The 22,553-nt window shown below is 45.5% G+C and overlaps 2 protein-coding genes across 3 annotated transcripts; one reads left to right on the forward strand and one right to left on the reverse strand.

Moving 5' to 3' along the window:
• The first annotated feature begins 246 nt into the window (after positions 1-246).
• LOC123395729 (probable diphthine methyl ester synthase) lies at positions 247-3,013 on the forward strand. Its single transcript, XM_045090757.1, has 7 exons — positions 247-479; positions 592-716; positions 1,139-1,368; positions 1,928-1,967; positions 2,151-2,242; positions 2,436-2,634; positions 2,748-3,013. Exons 1-6 carry the CDS (start codon positions 330-332, stop codon positions 2,618-2,620), a joined length of 822 nt encoding a protein of 273 aa, XP_044946692.1. The 5' UTR covers positions 247-329; the 3' UTR covers positions 2,621-2,634; positions 2,748-3,013.
• Positions 2,980-7,178, reverse strand: LOC123395728 (protein IQ-DOMAIN 12-like). 2 transcript variants are annotated; one of them, XM_045090755.1, is made up of 6 exons: positions 7,062-7,178; positions 6,631-6,740; positions 6,212-6,538; positions 5,906-6,136; positions 3,887-4,018; positions 2,980-3,791 (listed from the first exon to the last, which is right to left on the reverse strand). In XM_045090755.1, exons 1-6 carry the CDS (start codon positions 7,069-7,071, stop codon positions 3,126-3,128), a joined length of 1,476 nt encoding a protein of 491 aa, XP_044946690.1. In that variant the 5' UTR covers positions 7,072-7,178; the 3' UTR covers positions 2,980-3,125. The 2 variants fall into 2 exon arrangements, with proteins under 2 accessions (XP_044946690.1, XP_044946691.1); XM_045090756.1 differs by lacking the exon at positions 7,062-7,178 and adding an exon at positions 6,828-7,055.
• Between the last annotated feature and the right edge of the window lie 15,375 nt (positions 7,179-22,553).

The following is a 22,553-nucleotide window of genomic DNA, read 5'->3' on the forward strand; positions in this document are numbered from 1 at the left end:
TTTTGACTCTATGATGTTTAAATATGTTCGTCAGCAAATTAATATAGCTGCTCATATTTTAGCTAAGTCTTGTAAGAATGTATTTAGTTTTGTTTGCCATTCTACCCAGAATGTATCTGAGAGACTCTTTGTAATTTTATTTTAAGTGATCAATAAAGCCGACGTTTCTCTCTCAAAAAAAAAAATCGTTTCGCTTTGCATCCCGAGTAGTAGTACATGACTACAGCACGGCCGAACAGACGGCGTTGTGTAGTCGCCAAGTCGCCAGTATTCCCCACCCTCCCTCCACGAGAGAAGACGGAGCACGGAGAAAGCGAACGGCCGCGGCGATGCTCTACATAGTCGGCCTCGGCCTTGGCGACGAGCGCGACATCACGGTGCGGGGGCTCGACGCCGTCCGCCGCTGCGCCAAGGTCTACATGGAGGCCTACACCTCCCTCCTCTCTCTCGGCCTCGACCCCGCCTCGCTCGCCAACCTCGTGCGTTTCTCTCTTCTCTTGGATGGCCACCACCTGTTCGCGCAAATGTCTGCGCGGCCGTACCAGGGTAGGGGTCTTCCCTCACCTCCATTCACTGCCCGTGTCGTTGCAGGAGAAGATGTACGGCAAGGAGATCACGGTTGCCGACCGCGAGATGGTAGAGGAGCGCGCGGACCAGATGCTGAGCGAGGCCGCGGACGCCGACGTCGCCTTCCTCGTCGTTGGCGACCCGTTTGGGTAATGGTTGCTATGCTTTCTTCCATTATTTGAACACTTTTGCTTGCTCGCTCTGTTGGGTCGTGTGCGTGTAGGATATGCGTGCTCATTTCTGTTCTTTCAGAGACTTTGGTACGTGCGATTCTGTTCAGTGTGCCATCGGCAGTGCGTTCATTTGTTCGTATCTGGACGCTCCTGTGGTGAATTATGCATTTATTTGCATGCCCTTTTAATCAAACAGACTGTACATTCATATATGTGTGGGCATGCTATTTATTTTTTGTCTTTGTCCATTCACATGTTTGCCCTGGATGCATGATCCTGTCTTTGTACATGCCATTGTGTAAGCTAAGTGTGTGGACTTTCTCCCGTGTGTTCACATATTTTTATTAGTTTTGCAAGTCAAACGTTTACCCTGCACATAATTGCGATGAAATTTGCAGGGCGACCACACACACTGATTTGGTTGTTCGTGCCAAGAACATGGGGGTAGAGGTTAAGGTTATCCACAATGCATCTGTCATGAATGCTATTGGCGTTTGTGGGTTGCAACTTTACCGCTATGGAGAGACCATCTCTATACCTTTCTTCACAGAGACATGGAGACCAGATAGTTTCTACGAGAAAATTCAGAACAGTCGTCGACTTGGCTTGCATACTCTTTGCCTACTAGGTTGGTATTGCTTTCTTGAACCATGCAAAGAACATTTAGCACCTGGCATTCCTGAGATTGACCAGGACAGGCTGAGATAGATGGCATGCCTGACTGTTAATATTTCTCCACATGATATTGGATCTTTATTCTTTTTATGAAAAATGCACAAATGTTCAACATATTTACATACTGTGGCAAGATTAAGATATAATTCTGATGACTGTGTGGCATTATTAGACATTTGCATAGTATTTCCTAGTCGCAGTTTCTTGTAATAGTGAAACTACTATCACTTTGTCTGCAAGTTATGATATAATTCTGATGAATATACGGCATTACTAGACATTTACAAATTTCCTAGTCATGGTTTCTTGTAATTTAACAGCAACCGGTGCTGCTCCAATCACTTTGTCTGCAAGTTAAGATATACTAGTCCTGATGATTTGAACGTATGGCAAGTTTGTTTTCAGTACTAGTGCTCATACTACTACTACCACCACGTTTATCTGCTAGTGCTAGTGGCTTGGTTAGGGGTTCTGGTTATCAGATAACTTAGTAGTTCTCTTATCCAATGCAGACATCCGTGTTAAGGAGCCAACACTTGAGTCCTTATGCAGGTAATTTACGTAATTTCTATCTTTGAAGTATGTTGTGGTGAATAACAAAAAAAATTCTAACGAGAATTAGATATGCACTAGATATGTCTTGTCTATGCATTCTCCTCCCAAAGACTTGCTCAATGTTCTGTGATGCAATATGTGTCTCTTGCCATTTTGTATAATTAAGGTGTTTGCTTTCAGAGGAAAGAAAGTGTACGAACCAGCAAGATTCATGACTGTGAACACTGCAATAAGTCAGCTTTTGGAGGTGGAGGAACTGCATGGGGGATCTGGTATTTTCTAGTGTTTGTGAACTTAATTTTCGTATAAGTTAGCTTTATTTGTAACATTCTGATCAATATCACAACCTGATAAATATTCTGCCACACGGATATCCTTAAGAGTGCTTTAGATGTTCTGTTTACTATATTATAAACCGAGTCTTACTGCAAAATGGACATTGAAAGATCATCTATCTATTCCCAGCATATGGTCCAGATTCACTATGTATGGGTGTAGCTCGCCTTGGAAGCGATGATCAGAAGATTGTGGCTGGCCCCATGAAGAAATTACTAGATGTTGATTTTGGACCACCCCTTCACTGTCTCATTATAGTGGGAGAGACTCACCCTGTGGAACAAGAGATGCTAGAATTCTACATGATCAAGTAGTGATGAGCTTTCATGTAAGTTTCACTCCTTCCCTGAATGAAGAAAAATCATGGTTATTAAAAGAGATCTTTACACCTTTTGCTGTCACCAATGTTCGCTCATTGTCTATTTATGTCTACATTATTAGATGAGGAACCTGTAATCTAGATGCATGGTCCCCTTATGAAGAAAAGAAGCTCTCTTGAAGCGTGGATATTTGCTGAATTTTGCACTCGGAAGTGTCCACCAGGAGTTTGCTGCTGCCTGCTGTATCGGTTACTCGTCCACCGAATAGAACAGACCTTGGTTACTCATTCGCAAACATTGATCATAATACGCCGAATTATCTTCTTCTTCCATGTTGTATGTGCACACGTCTATCATTTGGAAAGTTTGCAGATCCATATTGCATTATCCTTATCGCAAGCACAGTCAGTTTGAGAAGGTTTCCATGGTCAGACCCAGCGAGAGCATGCCCGCCAAACAAGGCAGCGTTGGCCACATTACAAAGAAGTTTGTTTTGTGTCTAGCGAATAGGGGTGTAATGCTCCATCTGCATCTGGTGCAGCGCGGCTTCGGAGCCGAAGCTGTGGCGGCTCGGGGACCTCCTGGAGCGGGTCCTCGACGGCGTCATTGGGCCCGCCTTGACACGCGGCGACCGCTGCGCAACCGGCGGCCTGCTGGAGCGAGCAAAGCCCATGTCGCTGGCGATGGACGGCATCGGCGACATGGACGGGATCGGTGACATGAGGCGGTCGGCGAAGGACGGGAAGCACTGCTCCGAGTACGCGTCGGATGGCACGGCGAAGCGCTCCTTGGGCGTGCTCATGGACCGGAACTTGGCCTTGGCGGACGCCGTGGACGCCATGTACCCCGGGAACGCCGCCGCCGGCGAGCAGGCCTGCAGTCCGTCGTCGCCCCTCCCTGGCGTGCGCCGGGCGCGGCCGAAGGACCGCCTGGACGAGTAGCCGAGCCGCCTGCCGTAGCCGTCATCGTCGTGGTCGTCGTCCTCGAGGCAGGTGAGGGAGTCCCTGGAGCGAGGCGGCGGCGGGTGGGGGTGGGTGATCACGTCTATGGCCACGTCCTTGTCGAACGGCTGCGAGCCGACCCACTCCTCCAGCCAGCTCCAGCGCTGGTTGAGCGTCTCCATCTCGTCCCTGGACATGGGCTGCCTCCTGATGCCGATCTTCTCCTGCCATGATTTTGTTTTGTTTGTCAGCCACACCACAGCCACAGTGCGTGCGTCCATCCCGGAACGCTGGCACTTAGAGGTTACTAGAGTATTACGTTTTGGATGGAGGCGTACTGCAGCGCGCGCACGCGCTTGATGGCGGCTTCCTCCCTGCTCCTCATCACGGCGCCCATCTCTTCCTTGGAGAGGGTGCTGCCGTCCCACCCCCTGCTGTTCTGCTGCTGCTCCTGCACGGCACACGACACGGCATGAGGAACAACAACAAAATACTCATACTGTAGCACGTACAGTACCAGACATATTCGTCCCAGGACACGGCTTTGCTTCACCGACGGGACGGGACGAGATCAATCATTTCCGCCCCGCCGGCACACCAAGCGGCGAGAGCAACTCCGATCCATTTTGTTCGTGCGAAAAGAAATGATGGCCAACGCGTCACCTATTTACAAAAGGTGTCCTTGCCAAGACCGAGCAGTACAACTGGAATGGGGGTGATGGGCGAGTGAGTGAGCGCGCCACCCGTCTGGTTGAGGGCGATGTCCGAGGAGGATCAGGCCTACCTAAAGCACTGCCGGCAACAACAGTTGGCAAAGGAACGCCTCGAGGGCCAGCGGCTCAAGCAGCTGGAGCGCAACGCCGAAGTCAAGGAGAGGGAGCGTCGTGTCGAACCCCAGCCAGCGGCGGTGCAGCCACTGGTGAGCGACGTCGCCGTCGTCTGGGAGACGATCTTTCTCTGGCTGGCCCGGCGCCGACGCTCGTCAACCTTACTGGTCCCGAGGACGACGACGAGGACGTCTAGGCCAGCACGCCTCCTCGGCTTTGGTTTATTTATTTTTAGTTACTGCAATGTGGATTCGTGGGACTATCGTCGCGTATTAATGTTTAATTAACGTTTTTTTTCAAATATTTATGGTGTACCTTTTCACGCTGCCTAAAAAAGTCACGACAGCGTTAGAGCGTAAGAGGGTGTTTGTTTTCACGGACTTATTGATTTTGAGACTTAAAAAAGTCCCTATAAATCCCACCTAAACCAAATACAAGGGACTTATTGAGACTTATTATGGTTATTTGGGACTTATTAAATAAGACTCTCTAATAGGAGCTTATTGGGACTTATTCTGGTTAGGTCCGCGGTAGTCTTCCGATGCAGTGGCCGCCGCCCTGCCCCGATTAACGCTCGCACCGCCCCAATCGCCGCCGGCCGCCGGCCCCGTCGCCGCCCGCCCCGTCGCCGCCCAGTCGCCGCTCCGCCCCGTCGCCGCCCGGCCTCCGCCTCGTCGCCGCCCGGCCGCCGCTTCGTCTCCCTCGGTTCGTCTGGTCCGGCCGCCGCAACATGGACTTATAAGTTCTTGTAAACAAACAGGTAGGGACTCGGGACTTATAAGTCCCTGTAAACAAACAGGTAGGGACTTATGACTTATAAGTTAGGATTTAAAAAAGTCCTAGAACTTATGAAACAAACAGGGCCTAAATGTTAACCCGTTTTGAAAAGCGGACATAAATATTCATCGGATCGATTCAAACAAATAAAACGCGGACAAAAGGGTGTCCGTTTAGGTCTCGTGGTTTGGATTGCTCTGACGGACCCAGCAGTAACTAGCACTGCGGTCGAAATATGCGATCTCACTTTTCTTTTCTTTTTTGACCCCAGCACTACTACCTTTTCTTTTGAACCGCGGACACACCACGTTGCGGAACGCAAGCGAATAATGTGGGCTGGCAGCGCACATTCGACTCGACAGGCACATCACATGAACACCAACATCGCCCACATGCGTATGCATGCATGCATGCGTGTACGTACCACTCCTAGAACTAGTCACTAGTGGTCCACATCCACATCAGGGGGAGGAGGAGGAGGATGTCAAAGCTGCGGCAGCAGCAAGGAAGGAGACACATCGACGACGTGACTGCTGCCAACTTTAACCCACATCACATGCAGATCCAGCAGCAGCCGCATGCATGCATGTGCGTCGCAAATCATTCGCACGTTCGCCGCCGGATCCATCCACACCGGCCGACGATCGATCATCCACCACGCGCCGCAGCAGAGTGACGACCAGTGAAACATTTCTTTGTTTTCTCGAGAAAAAAAAATGACCAGTGAAACTTACCTGCAGCGCGGCCGCGTACAGCTCCCGGCCTCTCCTCAGCAGGGCGTCCATGCCGTCGCCGCCGTGCTCGTGCTCGTGCTCGACGTCGGCCCTGGCCCGCTGCCGGGCCTGGATCTTCACCAGCGACTCGAGGCCCCGCAGCGTCGCCGCCGTCTGCCGCCGCACCGCCTGCCCGCGGATCACCGCCTGCAGCCTCACCAGGCCCTTGAGCGCGCGCAGTGCCCTCCGCGCCTGCGCCCACACACCGTTACTACAAGACAGAGCCAGCTTTAATTTCCTTGCCCAACCAGAATGCTTGCTACTTACGAGGTATCCACGGTACGCTGACTGGATCGCGACGGCGGCGAACAGTTCGTGGCCGGAATACGTGGGGTCACGCTCACGCGTCGGCGCCGGCGAGGGCGGCCCTGTGAGGCGGACCACCTCCGCGGCCGCGTGGGCGGCCGCGACGGCCGCCTCTGCGGCCGCCGCTGTGGCGAGCGCGACCGCCACCGCGTGCTTGCTCTGCTCTTCCTCCGCCTGCCTTATCTGAATCTGATCCGTCGCCGGCTCCGGCTCCGGCTCCGGAGCTGGCAGGGCAAACGAGTGCTGGGTCTTGAGCTTCCCCACCAGCCATCTCTTGCTCTTCACCTTCTGAAAAATGAACGGAAAATCTTGTACCGTGGAATCACCTGTACTTTTACCTGAATTTTCCCGAGTTGTAAGAAACAAGATTGGGACGATACCTTGTCTGGCTTGGGTTTCTGCTTGGGCTCGGAGATGAAGAGCCTCTTGATGCGCTCGAACCACCCCTTCTTCTTCCTCTCCATTCTTCTGTCTACCTGCTCTGGTATGTCTGGAACAAGGGAGAAACAAACCACCATTCAGCAGAAACGTATAAAAGGCGCGAGGATTGGCGGTAGATCGTATGTCACAGTCGTACGATCTACGGAGATGTTGGCAAAAGGCCTAGCAGGATGGCTCTTTGCTGGCAACGCAAGTCACTGTCCATGTGCAAATCAAGAAAGAGCACGAGGAGGAAGAAATATAGAGCGTTGGATTTGGGCTAGCCCGTGGCTTGTGCTTTCTCCTGGGAATCATTTTCGGAAACAGGATTTCGATGCAACAAACTGGAAGACAGGTCGCACTCGCAGCACAAGCAAACAATGATAGAGACCTGCTCCCATTGCGTCTGATTCTGAACCGAAGAGAGCATCTGGAGCACTGGGAGAGAAATGCAACCAATATACGGAGGAAGGAACAGGGGGGGTGAGCAGAGAGAGATGTAGATGGAGAGGGAAAGGAAAGTGAATTCGAAGTACCTTGTAGGGGATCCAAGAACGCCTCAGTCTCTCAGCAGCTTCTTGTGGAGCTGATGGCAGAGAGGGGTGGCCTGATGTAGGCAGATCAGATTCGTGCTTGCCACATGTGGGAACCAAATTCCAGTGGGGAGCCAGCAATTGGCCGTCTTGCTCACTGTCTGAGCGAACCAGAACCCCACATGATGTGTAAGAACTTGGGACACACACGGTTTCTCTCCGAGTCCACTGTTTATATAGGAATAGGAATAGGATGGCCCATTTGCAACGAGCCCTTTCAGAACTAGCAGGGTGTGAAAACTGATGTCAGGTACTATATCATAAAAATCAGTGCTATTTTGCACAAACTGGAGCCGTCACTCTTAATGCGTTTTGCATCGGTCTTTTTGGTACAAACAATCCGGTGGGTGCCAACTTGACAAATAAACAATGGGGTGGAAGGACGCAGGAGAAAAAGGGAAAGCCCGCCTTTACAATTGCACGGCTGTAAAGGCATGGATCAAAGTCTGTTTGTGGGCGCTTCACTTCATCGATCGCTGATCTGATCAAGAAACATAGGGTATGCTGATTTTATTCATTCTGGAACCGAAAGAGAATACTTAATTAGGACAAAAGGACATATGTTCGTAACACTAAAAAACCAATCAAGACGAAGTTCTACACACAAATATATTTAAGGCAGTAAGAGCAACTCTAGCAGACCCCGCATCCGTCGTTTGCAGTTCGTGAAAAAATGTCTTTGCGGGCTGGCGACACGGCCGCGGATGCAGACCCTGCATAACGGATCGGTAAAAAAACATATTCATGGAATGTGCTTTTTCACACCACGCGCGGGCTGAAATGTTCCTCCCACCAACCGCTTCCGCTTATATGCGGGCCTGCTAGAGTTGCTCTAAGAGCAACTCGACGCGCTGACCCAAACAAACGACGCTTTTATCCGCATTTTGTTTGTTTGAATAGGCCCGGCGGACATCCGTGCCCGCTTGTGCAATTGGCCGGCACTTGCGCCCAATGCGTCCGACGCCCCATTTTTAGGGGGGACAAAAAATAACATTTTGGGAAAACATAAAACCACCAATTAAACATTTAAGCTGGCCTGAAAGGCCAACGATAGTTCACATTACATTTAAAACATAAAATTTAATAAACTAAAAATGAGGAGTCGCGCTGCCCTAGGCGCCGTCATCATCGTCGTCGAGGCCAGTGAGGTCGACGAGCGTCGGCGTCGGGCCAGCCTAGGGGAAGACCATCTCCTAGGCGGCGACGACGTCGTCCGTCGGTGGTTGCACCGGCACTCGTTGGGCAGCACGACGCTCCTCCTACTCGGCTTCAGCCTCGTGCTCCAGCAACTCGACCCGCCGGGCCTCTTTGCCCTCCTCCCTCACCCGGCGTTGTCGCGAGTGTTCCATGTAGGCCGCCTCCTGCTTCAGCGTCGCACCAACCAGACGGGTGGTGCGCCGACCCACTCGCGCACCACCCCGTCCCAGGCGTACATCTCCGGCCTGAGGGGGACGTCGGGGCCAATGGGGGACGACGCGGCCTGCGGCGGGACGACTGTGTCGCCGGCAACGGAGAGCGCAATGGCCTCCGCCAGCTACTTCTCGTAGGCGCCTCCTCCTGGCTGCGCGCAAGACGACCGCCAGCTTGTTCTGGTATGCCACCTCCGCCTCTTGGTCCTCTTCGCGCACTACGAGGGGTGATGGTCGTACAACCATGTGACATCCCCAGATTAGGCTACAGTAACCCATGTAATCAAGCTACAATGATCATCATGATTAAGCTAATCATGTTACTAAACAATGATTGATCACTTTGAATTTCATTTCTCATTTCAAATCCCACCATTAAAGGCCCTAGTATTTTATTGTGATAAAATAAAATTCCAAAACAAATGGTGTTAAGTTAAAAAACATCACCAACCTACTAGCATGGACCCCACCACTGAAAACAGAGCCCAAATGTTTTTTGAAAGCACTTTAAATTCCATGAGAAATTCAAACTTATTCAATAAAGTCTCAAACCAACCGTGGCAGTACTAAATATTAAATACTACGTAATGGAGCAATTCACGCATTTTTGTTAAAGTTTTTTGGTCCTAAAAATAAATGAATCAAAAAAGATTAAAATAAAACATAAATAGAAAGAAAAAAGACCTAGTGGGCACCGAGGCCCATATGCTACAGGCTCGCCTAGCCCATTTAGGTCGTCCTTTCTTCCACCTCTCGCCTAGGGGAGGGCCATGGCGTACACACGACCGACCGAACGCCGATAGCCACGCGTCAGCCATCCACGTAGCTCCTGCCAGGGAAAGACCACCCCGAGTCACCTCTCTCGCACTCCTCGAATGTTGGGGACCGTTGCATGGGAAACAAAAAAATTCCTATGCACATACAAGATCTGTCCATGGTGATGACCATCTACGAGAGGAGAGATCGCATCGACATACCGTCGTAGATCACTAAGCGGGAAGCGTTAAGAAATGCGGTTGATGTAGTCGAACGTCTTTGCGATCCAAATCGCAAGCCGTCCCGCGATCCAATCACGATCTAGTGTCGAACGAATCCCTCCGCGTTCAGCATACACATAGCTCGATGACGATCTCCACCTCCTTTATCCAGCAAGCGAGGGTGGAAAGTTCGATGAGTTCTCCGGTAGCACAACAACGTGATGGCGGTGGTGGTGAACTAATCCGGTAGGGCTTTGTCGAGCTCTACCGAACTAATCTAGAGGAGGAAGACGATCTAGAGAGGAGAGGGCAGCACGTGGATTTTTAGGTGTTAGCTGCTCTCAAAACCTCCACTATATATAGGAGGAAGGGGTAGGTAGGGCTAGCCTTGGCCCCTCCTCCAAGGAGGAGGGTTCGGACGAAGTGGGGAAGGAGTCCACCTCCCATAAGGGCGGTGGAGACCCTAGGGAGGACTCCTCCTCCACCTCCTCCACCAACTCTTGGCGCATGGGTCTCTTTGGGGTCGGCTTTCCAAGCCCACCAGGGGTGGGTGGGCCCCTCCTGGTGGACCCCCGGAACCCTTTTGGCACCTCGGTACAATACCGGAAAACCCTGAAACTATTCCGGAACCTGAATACCACTTTCCTACATATAAATCTTTACCACCGGACCATTCCGGAGCTCCTCGTGATGTCCGGGATCTCATCCAGGACTCTGAACAACCTTCGGTCACCAACACAAATAACTCAATAATACCAAAACGTCACTGAATCTTAAGTGTGCATACCCTACGGGTTCGAGAACTATGCACACATGACGGAGACACTCTCCGGTTAATAACCAATAGCGGACCTGGATTCCCATATTGGTTCCTACATATTCTACAAAGATCTTTATCGGTTGAACCTCTATGTCAAGGATTCAGTTAATCCCGTATGTTGTTCCCTTTGTCCATCAGTATGTTATTTGCCCGAGATTCGATTGTCGGTATCTGCATACCTAGTTAAATCTCGTTACCCGCAAGTCTCTTTACTCGTTCCATAATACAAGACCCGTAACCAAATTCTTAGTCACATTGCTTGCAAGATTCTTGTGATGTTGTATTACCGAGTGGGCCCTAGAGATACCTCTCTGTCATACGGAGTGACAAATCCCACTCTCGATCCACGCCAACCCAACAGACACCCTCGGAGATACCTGTAGAGAACCTTTATAGTCACCCAGTTACGTTGTGACGTTTGATACACACATGGCATTCCCCCGGTGTCTGGGAGTTGCATGATCTCATGGTCATCGGAACAAATACTTGACATGCAGAAAACAATAGCAACAAACTAACACGATCATATGCTATGCTCATAGTTTGGGTATTGTCCATCACATCATTCTCCTAACGATGTGATCCCATTATCAAATGACAACTCATGTCTATGGCTAGGAAACCTCGACCATCTTTGACCAACGATGTAGTCCTTTAGAGGCTCACTAAGGACAGTGTGTGTGTCTATGTATCCACACATGTATTTGAGTTTCCAATCAATACAATTCTAGCATGGGTAATAAACAATTATCATGAACAAGGAAATATAATAATAACCACTTTATTATTGTCTCTATGGCATATTTCCAACAGTGTCCCACTTGCATTAGAGTCAATAATCTAGCTGACATAACTATGTGATTTACATTGTAACGAATCTAACAACCACACAGTTCTCGTGTTGATCATGTTTCGCTCATGGAGGAGGCTTACTTAACGGGTCTGCAACATTGAGATATGTGTGCACTTTGAAAATACTTACGTCCTCCTCCTTGATGTAATCGCAGATGGAATTTAAGCGTCGCTTTATGTGTGTGGTCCTCTTGTGAAACCTTGGTTCCTTGGCTAGAGCAATGGCACCAGTGTTATCACAGAACAGAGTCACTGGATCCAATGCTCTGGGCACAACTCCAAGATATGTCATGAACTCCTTCATCCAGACACCTTCTTTAGCCGCCTCCGAGGCAGCTATGTACTCTCCTTCGCATGTAGAATCAGCTGCCATGCTTTGCTCGGAACTGCACCAGCTTTCCGCACCCCCATTGAGAATAAATACGTATCCAGTTTGAGACTTAGAGTCATCCGGATCAGCGTCAAAGCTTGCATCAACGTAACCCTCTATGACGAGCCCTTGATCACCTCCATACACGAGAAACGTTTCTTTAGTCCTTTTCAGGTTCTTTAGAATATACTTGACCGTTGTCCAATGTTCCGTTCCTGTATCACTTTGAAACCTTCCCGCCATACTTATGGCAAGACTGACATTAGGTCTTGTGCACAACATTGCATACATGATAGAGCCTATGGATGAAGCATAGGGACGACACTCATCTTTTCTCTATCTTCTGCAGTCACTGGGCATTGAGTCTTACCCAACTTCACACCTTGCTATACAGGCAAGAACCCTTTCTTGGACTGATCCATTTTGAACTTCTTCAAAACTTTGTCAAGGTATGTGCTTTGACAAAGTCCTATTAAGTGTCTTGATCTATCTCTATAGATCTTGATGCATAATATGTAAGCAGCTTCTCGTAGGTCCTTCATTGAAAAACTCTTATTCAAGTAACCCTTTGCACTTCCCAAAATATTAGTATTGTTTACAATCCGCAATATGTCATCCATATATAATATTAGAAACGTTATAGAGATCCCACTCACTTTCTTGTAAATACAAGCTTCTCCATCAACTTGTATAAACCCAAACGCCTTGATCACCTCATCAAAGCATTGGTTCCAACTCCGAGACTCTTGCACTAGTCCATAAATGGATCGCTGGAGCTTCCATACTTTGATAGCATTCTCTGGATCGACAAAACCTTCCGGTTGCATCATATACACCTCTTCCTTAAGGAAACTGTTAAGGGCCATTGTTTTGACATCCATGTGCCAAATTTCATAATCGATAAATGCAGCTATTGCTAACATGATTCTGACGGACTTAAGTATCGCTACGGGTGAGAAAGTCTCATCGTAGTCAACTCCTTGAACTTGTGAAAACCCCTTTGCCACAAGTCGAGCTTTATAGACGGTGATATTACCGTCGGCATCCGTATTCTTCTTAAAGATCCATTTATTATGAATGGCCTTTCGCCCTTCAGGTAATACTTACAAAGTCCACACTTTGTTTGCATACATGGATCCTGTCTCGGATTTCATGGCCTCTAACCATTTGTTGGAATTCGGGCCCACCATCGCTTCTCAATAGCTCGTAGGTTCATTGTTGACAGGGTTACCGTACCACTGAGGAGCAGTGCGTGCCCTTGTCAACCTATGAGGTTTGATAGCAACTTGATCTGAAGCTTCATGATCATCATCATTGCCTTCCTCTTCAACTAGTGCAAACTCCACAGAAACACCTTTCTGCGTTGCGCTACTCTCTGGTTGAAGTAAAGGTTCTACAACCTCATCAAGTTCTATCTTCCTCCCACTCATTTCTTTCGATAGAAATTCTTTCTCAAGAAATGTTCCGTTTTAGCGACAAACACTTTGCCTTCGTATTTGAGATAGAGGTTATACCCAACTGTCTCTTTTGGGTATCCTATGAAGACACATTTCTCCGCTTTGAGATCTAGCTTTTCAGGCTGAAGCTTTTTGACACAAGCATCACATCCCCAAACTTTAAGAAACAACAACTTTGGTTTCTTGCCGAACCACATTTCATATGGCGTCATCTCAACAGATTTAGATGGTGCCCTATTGAAAGTGAATGTAGCTGTCTCTAACGCATAACCCCAAAACGATAGTGGCAAATCGGCAAGATACGTCATCAAACACACCATATCCAATAAAGTATAATTACGACGTTATGACACACCATTACGCTGTGGTGTTCTAGGCGGTGTCAACTGTGAAAAAATTTCACATTGTCTTAGGTGAGTGCCAAACTCATAACTCAGATATTCTCCTCCTCGACTAGATCGTAGGAATTTGATATTCTTGTTATGATGATTCTCCACTTCACCCTAAAATTGTTTGAACTTTTCAAACGTTTCAGGCTTGTGTTTCATTAAGTAAATATAACCATATCTACTTAAGTCATCGTTAAAGGTGAGAAAAAAGATATCCACTGCGCGCCTCAATGCTCACCGGACCGCACACATCATTATGTATGATTTCTAATAAGTCACTTGCTCGCTCCACTGTTCCACAGAACGGAGTTTTGGTCATCTTGCCCATGAGGCATGGTTCACATGTGTCAAGTAATTCAAAATCAAGTGACTCCAAAAGTCCATCAGCATGGAGTTTCTTCGTGTGTTTTACACCAAGATGACCTAAGCGGTAGTGCCACAAGAAAATGGTACTACTTTTTATCAAATCTACATCTTTTGGCATCAATGTTATGAACATGTGTGTCATCACTATCGACATTCAATAAGAAAAAACCCCTCACATTGGGTGCATGACCATAAACGATATTACTCATATAAATCGAACAACCATTATTCTCTGATTTAAATGAGTAACCGTCTCGCAATAAACAAGATACAGATATAATGTTCATGCTCAACACACGCACTAAATAACAATTATTCAGGTTCATCACTAATCCCGATGGTAATTGAAGTGAGAGCGTGCCGATGGTGATCACATCAACCTTGGAACCATTTTCCATGCGCATCGTTACTTCATCCTTCGCGAACCTTCGTCTATTCCGCAGTTCCTGCTTTAAGTTGCAAATATGAGCAACCGAACCGGTATCAAATACCGAGGCACTACAACGATAGTTGGTGAGGTACACATCAATAACATGTATATCATATATACCTTGTTTGGTGTAGTCCGCCTTCTTGTCAGCCAGATACTTGGGGCAGTTCCGCTTCCAGTGACCAATCTCTGATACGTCTCCAACGTATGTACTTTTCCAAACTCTTTTGCCCTTGTTTTGGACTCTAATTTGCATGATTTGAATGGACCTAACCTGGACAGATGCTATTTTCAGCAGAATTGCCTTGGTGTTATTTTTGTGTAGAATTAAAAGTTCTCGGATTGACCTGAAAATTTACTAAGAACGTTTCTAGAGTTAATAAAAAATATTGGCGAAAGAATCAACCACAGAGGGGCCACCACCTGGCCACAAGCCTGCTGGGCACGCCCCCTAGGTCGCGCCCCTGGCTTGTGGCCCCCCTGTGGCTCCATCGGCCTCGTTTCCACACCTATATATTCCTATCCGGGGAGAAAAAAATCAAGGATAAGAGTTCATCGCATTTTATGATACGGAGCCGCCGCCACCTCCTGTTCTTCCTCGGGAGGGCACATCCGGAGTCTAATTTGGGCTCTGGAGAGGGAAAATCGACGCCGTCGTCATCACCAACCATCCTTCATCACCAATTTCATGATGCTCTCCGTCGTTCGAGAGTAATTCCATCGTAGGCTTGCTAGACAGTGATGAGTTGGATGAGATCTGTCATGCAATCGAGTTAGTTTTGTTAGGGTTTGATCCCTAGTATCCATTATGTTCTGAGATTAATGTTGCTATGACTTTGCTATGCTTAATGCTTGTCACTAGGGCCCGAGTGCCATGATTTCAGATCTGAACCTACTATGTTTTCATGAATATATATGTGTTCTTGATCCTATCTTGCAAGTTGTAGACACCTATTACGAGTTATGATCTGCATCCCCTAGGGTGACAATAACTGGGTTCTTTCCGGTGATTACCGTAGTTTGAGGAGTTCCTATATTCACTAAGTGCTAATTTTCTGGTCCGGTTCTCTATTAAAAGGAGGCCTTAATATCCCATAGTTTCCATTAGAACCCCACTGGCACGGGAGGGTAGGACAAAAGATGTCATGCAAGTTCTTTTCCATAAGCACGTATGACTATATATGGAATACATGCCTACATTACATTGATGAATTAGAGCTAGTTCGGTATCACCCTATGTTATGACTGTTGCATGATGAATGCCATCCAACATAATTATCCATCACTGATCCATTTCCTACGAGCTTTTCACATATTGATCTTTGCTAATTTACTTTTCCATTGCTATTGTTCCAATCACTACAAAACTTCTATTGTCACGTTTGCCACCGTTACCGTTACTTCCATACTACTTTGCTACTGAATACTTTGCTGCAGATATTAAGTCTTTCAGGTGTGGTTTAATTGACAACTCAGCTGCTAATACTCAAGAATATTCTTTGACTCCCCTTGAGTCGAATCAATAAATTTGGGTTGAATACTCGACCCTCAAAAACTGTTGCGATCCCCTATACTTGTGGGTTATCAAGACCTTTTTCTGGCGCCGTTGCCGGGAGCATAGCTTTATTCTGTGAGTCACTTGGAATTTATATCTGTTGATCACTATGAAGAATTTGAAAGACGCTAAAACTAAGATCTACCCCTCAACTACGAGGGCAGGTAAGGAACTGCCATCTAGCTCTGCACTTGATTCACCGTCTGTTATGAGTAAATTTGCGACACCAACACCTGCTACTGAATCTGATATGTTGCAAGTAATTGATGACGCTACTTATACTATGCATGATGCTTATGATGATACTTTGCTTGGTACTATTGTGCCACTTGGTGAATTTCTTGATGAACAAATTGCTAGAGTGAATGCTGAAACTGATAATATTTCTGAATCTCATGAAATTATTGAAACTGAACATCATGATGCACCTACTAGACCTAGCTCTCCTAGATATGAATTGCCTAATATACCCGAGGGTTAGATTATGGAAGGAGAAGTAGCTAGGGACTTTCTTGCTTCTAAGGATAGAGATGATCTTAAGAAATTGCTATGCAAGTGGAAGGAAAAAAAATCTTTGAATGCTAGAATGCAATATGATCCCAAGTTTGGTACTTCACCTATCTGTGTTACTAATAAGGATTATGAATTATGTGTCAATCCTGAGTTAATTACTTTGATTGAATCTGATCCTTTCCATGGTTATGAATCTGATACTCTTGTGGCACACCTTACTAAATTGAATGATATAGCCACCCTATTTACTCATGAGGAAAAAATTTGTTATTGCGATATTCTTAAGCTCTTTCCGTTCTCATTAAAGGATGATGCTAAGATATGGTTTAATTCTCTTGCTCCTCGTTGTGTGCGTATGATTTACTACTTCTCTGGAAAATATTTTCCTAGCCATGAGAAACAAGCTGCCTTGTAGGAAATATTTAATTTTGTGCAAATTGAAGAAGAGAGACTCCCACAAGCTTGGGGGAGGCTTTTCCAGTTACTTAATGCTTTGCCTGATCACCCTCTCAAGAAAATGAAATACTTGATATCTTTTATAATGTACTGATCGATGCTTCTAGGAACAACCTAGATAGTTGTGCCGGTTGTGTTTTCAGGGAACGAACTGTTGAACAAGCTGAACTACTATTGAATAATATATTAAGCAATGATAATGATTGGACTATTCCCGAACCACCTCCAAAACCAACTTCGGAGAAAAGAGGTATTCTATTCCTCAGTCCTGAAGATATGCAAGAGGCAAAAAAATATGAAAGAAAAATGTATTAAAGCTGAAGATGTTAAGAATCTATCACATATTGAAGAAAGACATGGTCTTGATAACCCGACACAGGTAGTAGAGGTAAATTATCTTCGTAGATTTGATGAAGGTGATATTCCTTATAATAAGTCTGCTAGCCATTGCTTGGATGAATTTGATAACTTTGTTGATAAACAAGAAAATTTCAATGCTTATGTTAGTAGACAATTGAAACATAATGCTTACATGCTTGATCGCTTGGGTGACTATATGAGTAGAACTGATAATGACCTTAGGCTTATTAGTAAACATGGTTTCATGGTAACTACTCAAGTAGAACATGTACTTAAAGTACAAAATGATTTGCTCAATGAGATGATTAGTAAGAACAATTATCATTGTGCTAGAGTTGTGACTAGAGGTGGTAGAATGACTCAGGAACCCTTGTACCCCGAGGGCCATCCTAAGAGAATTGAGCAAGAATCTTAGAGAGTTAATATTGATGTACCTGGTCCCTCAAATAAAAATAAAAAGAATGATGATAGGAGTTTGCATGCTGCTAGTGAACCTGATATAGAGTCACATGAAAACCCAAATGATATCTCTATTTTTGATGCTAAGACACAATCTGGTAATGAACATGGACCTAGTGATAATATTAATGATGATGATGATGCTCAACCTAGTAATGACAATGATGTGGAGATTGAACCTGCTATTGATCTTGATAACCCACAATCTAAGAATAAGAGATATGATAAAAGAGGTTTTGTTGTTAGGAAGCATGGTTGAGAAAGAGAACCATGGGTTCAGAAACCCATGCCCTTTCCTCCTAAACCATCCAAGAAAAAGGATGATGAGGATTTTGAGCGCTTTGCTGAAATGCTGAGACCTGTTTTCTTACGTATGCGCTTAACTGATATTCTGAAAATGTTTCCTTATGCTAAGTACATGAAAGATATTGTTACTAATAAAAGAAAGATATTGGAAGCTGAGATTTCCACTATGCTTGCTAACTACACTTTTAAGGGTGGAATACCAAAGAAATTAGGAGATCCCGGAGTACCCACTATACCATGCTCTATTAAAGGAAATTATGTTAGAACTGCTTTATGTGACCTTGTAGCTGGTGTTAGTGTTATGCTGTTCTCTTTATATCTTAGAATTGACTTGAATAAGCTGATACCTACCGAAATCTTTCTTCAAATGGCTGATAAATCAACTTCTTTATGTGTTGGTATTTGTGAGGATGTGCGTGTTGTGGTTGCAAATGTTACTATTTTAACAGACTTTGTTATTCTTGATATTCCCAAGGATGACAGTTTGTCGATCATCCTTGGTAGACCCTTTCCGAATACTGCAGGGGCTGTTATTGATTGCAACAAAGGCAATGTCACTTTTCATGTTAATGGCAATGAGCATATGGTACACTTCCCAAAGAAACAGTCTCAAGTTCATAGCATCAACTCCATTAAAAAAATTCCAACGTTCACTATTGGAGACTTTGAATTCCCTCTTCCTACAATCAAAAATAAATATGATATACTTATTGTTGGGGACATGCATATCCCCATTGATGTAACCTAGTGTTATTCGAATGTTCTCCGGTTCCATGTCATTCGAAAAAAGTTTGTGAATAAGACTTGATCAACCTTATTGATGGATTCTTTTTGACGGGCGTGAGATGGGTGAATTTAGAAAGCACAACCTTCTGCACCCAACTTTTATTTTATGTTCCTTAGTTTCAATCTATTAAAAAAGTTATTATTTCTTTGTTTTCCATTTTATCCATGCAATAGAAAAATGACCTGAAAAATAGAAGTTCTCATAACTCCCTGAAAATTTAGTAATGATTTTTTGGTGCTAAGTACACATCAGGGCTGCACCAGTGGGCCACAAGCCTGCAGGGCGCGGCCACCCCCAGGGCGCCCCTAGCTTGTGGGTCCCATGTGGGGCCCCTTCACTTATTCCAGTACCCATCCGCTCCTTCTTCCTCGAGAAAAAATCCCAGCATTGCTCAAATTTGTGTTTTAGCTCATCTTGCTGCCATTTTCGTTCTCCTTGCTCAAAGCCCAATTTGCAAAACTATTTTAGGGGATTGATCATCGGTATGTAAATCTTACAATGGTCCAATTAGTTTTTGTTCTAGTTCTTTATATATTTCAAAATCTTGCTGCTCGGTGACCTTCTTCTTGAGCTTGCATGTCAAATTTGTAGGGTCCATAGTAGTTTTGATGCATGATTGATGACGAGTTGATGGATATACTTCTCGCCCCTCATTGGTTACCCCAAGTGGAAGGTGGAGATGTAATCAGCAGAAGATATCCCATACACGGGGACTGTAAGGTTTATCGAACTAGGAGGACTCCAAGGATCAACAAGTAGGTGTCCGCTGCTCTAGAGCTAGCAGAAGACGTGGACCTGCACACACAACAAATAACTTTGCTCCCAACGAGTACAGAGAGGTTGTAAATCTCTCCGGCCTTGTAGTTTGCAAAGGATCAAAACACAAGCGGGAATAGTGATAATGATTGCAACAGAAAAGTAAATAAAAACAGTAAATGGTGGAGGTGTAAACAATGGTGGTAATATGGACCAGAGTCCCATGATGTTCACTAGTGATGTCTCTCTCCCAAAAGATGATAAACAACTATGTTGGGTAAACAAATTACAGCTCGGCAATTGACAGAATTATAAACGCATCGCAATGCTAATCATGCTACAAGAAAGTTAGAGGCTCAAAAGTAATGGGCAGTGTGCCAAGACAAGTAGATCGTTTATCCATCACCATCTACCCTCTAATTATCCACCTTGAGATATCTATCCAGAACATCTCGCTGGTATTAAGTTGCGAGCCCCACCCAAAGTCTAAACTCAAAGCAACGAACAACTCCATTAACGAACTTTGCGTAAGGTAAACAATCATTGCAACCGTGGTCACAAGCACCATTTTTTCTCCCTGGTGGCAACAGCACATGCCCTAGTCTCATGTTTCTGTCACTCAAGCTAGACATCAGGGGGCATGAACCCACAATCATGCATAACGCTCCCTCTTGGAGTTACAATCTACTAATCGGCCAAAGCAATAAAAAGCAACGGAGAACATGCATGAATTACTCAAGAACATAATGTAAAAGGATAACCAAATATATAACTCATCACAATCTGAACATAATCTCATAATCCATCGGATCCCAGCAAACCAAGCATAGCAACAACAGGTAACTTACATAGATGCCTTGATCATGTAGGGCAGCTCACAAGGGCTAAACATTGAAACACAAGATGGGAGAGAAGACATCACATAGCTACTGGTCATGGACCTATGGTCCAAGGAGGACTACTCACGACACGTCCGGGAAGCGTCCATGGTGGTGGAGAAGCTCCCAATAGTCAATCCTCCCTCCGGCAGGGTGTCGGAAAGAGGTCTTCTGACGCTCCCAATCTCAGAAGCGCTGCGGCGGCGGAACGATGTGGAAATTCGTGATTCTGGATCTCCTCCAAGGGTTTTCTCACGGAGAGGTAAATATAGGCCGAAGGAGGGCATCAGAGGAGGTGGGCCCCACCCAGGCGACCTGGTGGCGCGGCCAAAAGGGGGGCAGCGCAGGGAGGCCGCCTGGGCAGGCCTTGGCTCCCCTCTGGCCCACCTTTGGTGCTTGTGAAGCTTCTGTCACGCTGATTTTTATATATTTTTCTCGGGATTTTTGGGGCTGTGTAAATTTGGGTAGAAGTCCCTACAAAAAAGACATCAACAGAAAGAAAGTGGAAGTGGGTGCAATGAGTTAGTAGGTTAGTCCAAATATGTGTAAAAAGGTATGAAAGTGTAGCAAAACATATAACAATGTCACCCAAAAGATCATGGAACAAACAGAAATTATAGATACGTTTGGGACGTATCAACAGCCCCAAGCTTAATTCTTGCTCGTCCTTGAGTAGGTAAATAATAACACAAATAATTTATGTGGTGACATGTTAACACACATATAAGAACTTCAAAGTAAATCAAGTAAGATATGCAATTCAAGTCAAGACAATAACAAGCAAGAGTGTATATTTAGTATTGAAATTAGCAAAGTAAGAACATAAAGGTGCAAGAGCTCTCGCTGTCCGTGACTCGAATGTCTCCAAATGGTGTTTGCGTGCAAGAAGTGGGAGATGGGTTTATAGCATAAAAATAGTTTATAGTTTAATTGATAACTCAATCTACTAAAACTTCACACTTGGTCTCCTTCGGAATCTTATTTTGACTCATTCCCACACCACTAGTCAGGCACAAGTCAAAATGATCCTCTCCCTTTCGACTTTGAGAACTCATGAAATGGATGAGCGCAAGCAAGATATGTTGGCACTTAGGATGGCAAAGATAATAATGATGGGGAAGGAAGACAAAAAGGTGTGAAAGGCTTGCATCAATGAGGACAATCATAGGCGAGAGAAAGACAAATGATAGATATGATGTGAGGAGTAGGGATTGCCATGCGACGGGTGCACATATGAGCTAAGGTAATCTCTCCAATAGAACTAGTGGGGTGCATCCAACTTGCTTGCTCATGAAGACCTAGAGCTCATTTGAGGAGGCTCATCATTGGAATATACAAGCCAAGGTCTATAGTGTAAGGGTCCCCACATAGTTATGCATGAATGATAATCTCTATGGAGTACAAATATAATAATGGAGTACGAGTGTGGATCTTTCAAAGGGAATAGTAGTGTTGCCCCTTCTCTTTTTTTGTGGCCTCTTTGGCTCTTTCTATTTATCTCTCATTTGTCCTCTTTGGGATCTTTTCATGTGTCCTCTTTTGGGATCTTTTAATTTTTCCTCTTTGGGATCTTTTCCTCACTTAAGGGCAACACACTATATTTTTACAAGAATAAAAATAAGATCTTCACACTTTATAAGAAGTACTCAACATAAAGACAAATGAAAACTATCATGATGTATGCAAATGTATGCCTCTGCCAGTGTAGCAGGATATGCAATGAAACTAGCGCGTCATGTAGCAATAATAAGGGCAAGGCCCAACTAGCATGCGGCTCCTCGATCAAGCAAAATCATGTATGACATGAAGATGAAGTCATGAGATGGTGGATGTTGCATGTCAATGTATCTCAGAAAGGCTATGGAAATGCCTTAATAGGTAGGTATGGTGGATGTTTTGAGGAAAGATATAATGACGCTTATGATGAGAGAGCGTATCATGCCAAGGATTTGGTGCACCGATGAAGTTTGCACCAACTCTCAAGATCATAAAGGGCAATGCACGGTACCAAAGAGGCTAGCAAAATATGGATGGTGGAAGTGCCAACAATCGAATACTCTCATTAGTCCGAAGAACTCATTCACTTATTATCAGTAACTCTATATCTAGTCAGGAGATTCACAAGGAGACAAGTACCCCGAGGAGGAGTG

Source organism: Hordeum vulgare, chromosome 5H (genome assembly GCF_904849725.1).
Source record: "Hordeum vulgare subsp. vulgare chromosome 5H, MorexV3_pseudomolecules_assembly, whole genome shotgun sequence".
Taxonomy (NCBI): domain Eukaryota; kingdom Viridiplantae; phylum Streptophyta; class Magnoliopsida; order Poales; family Poaceae; genus Hordeum; species Hordeum vulgare.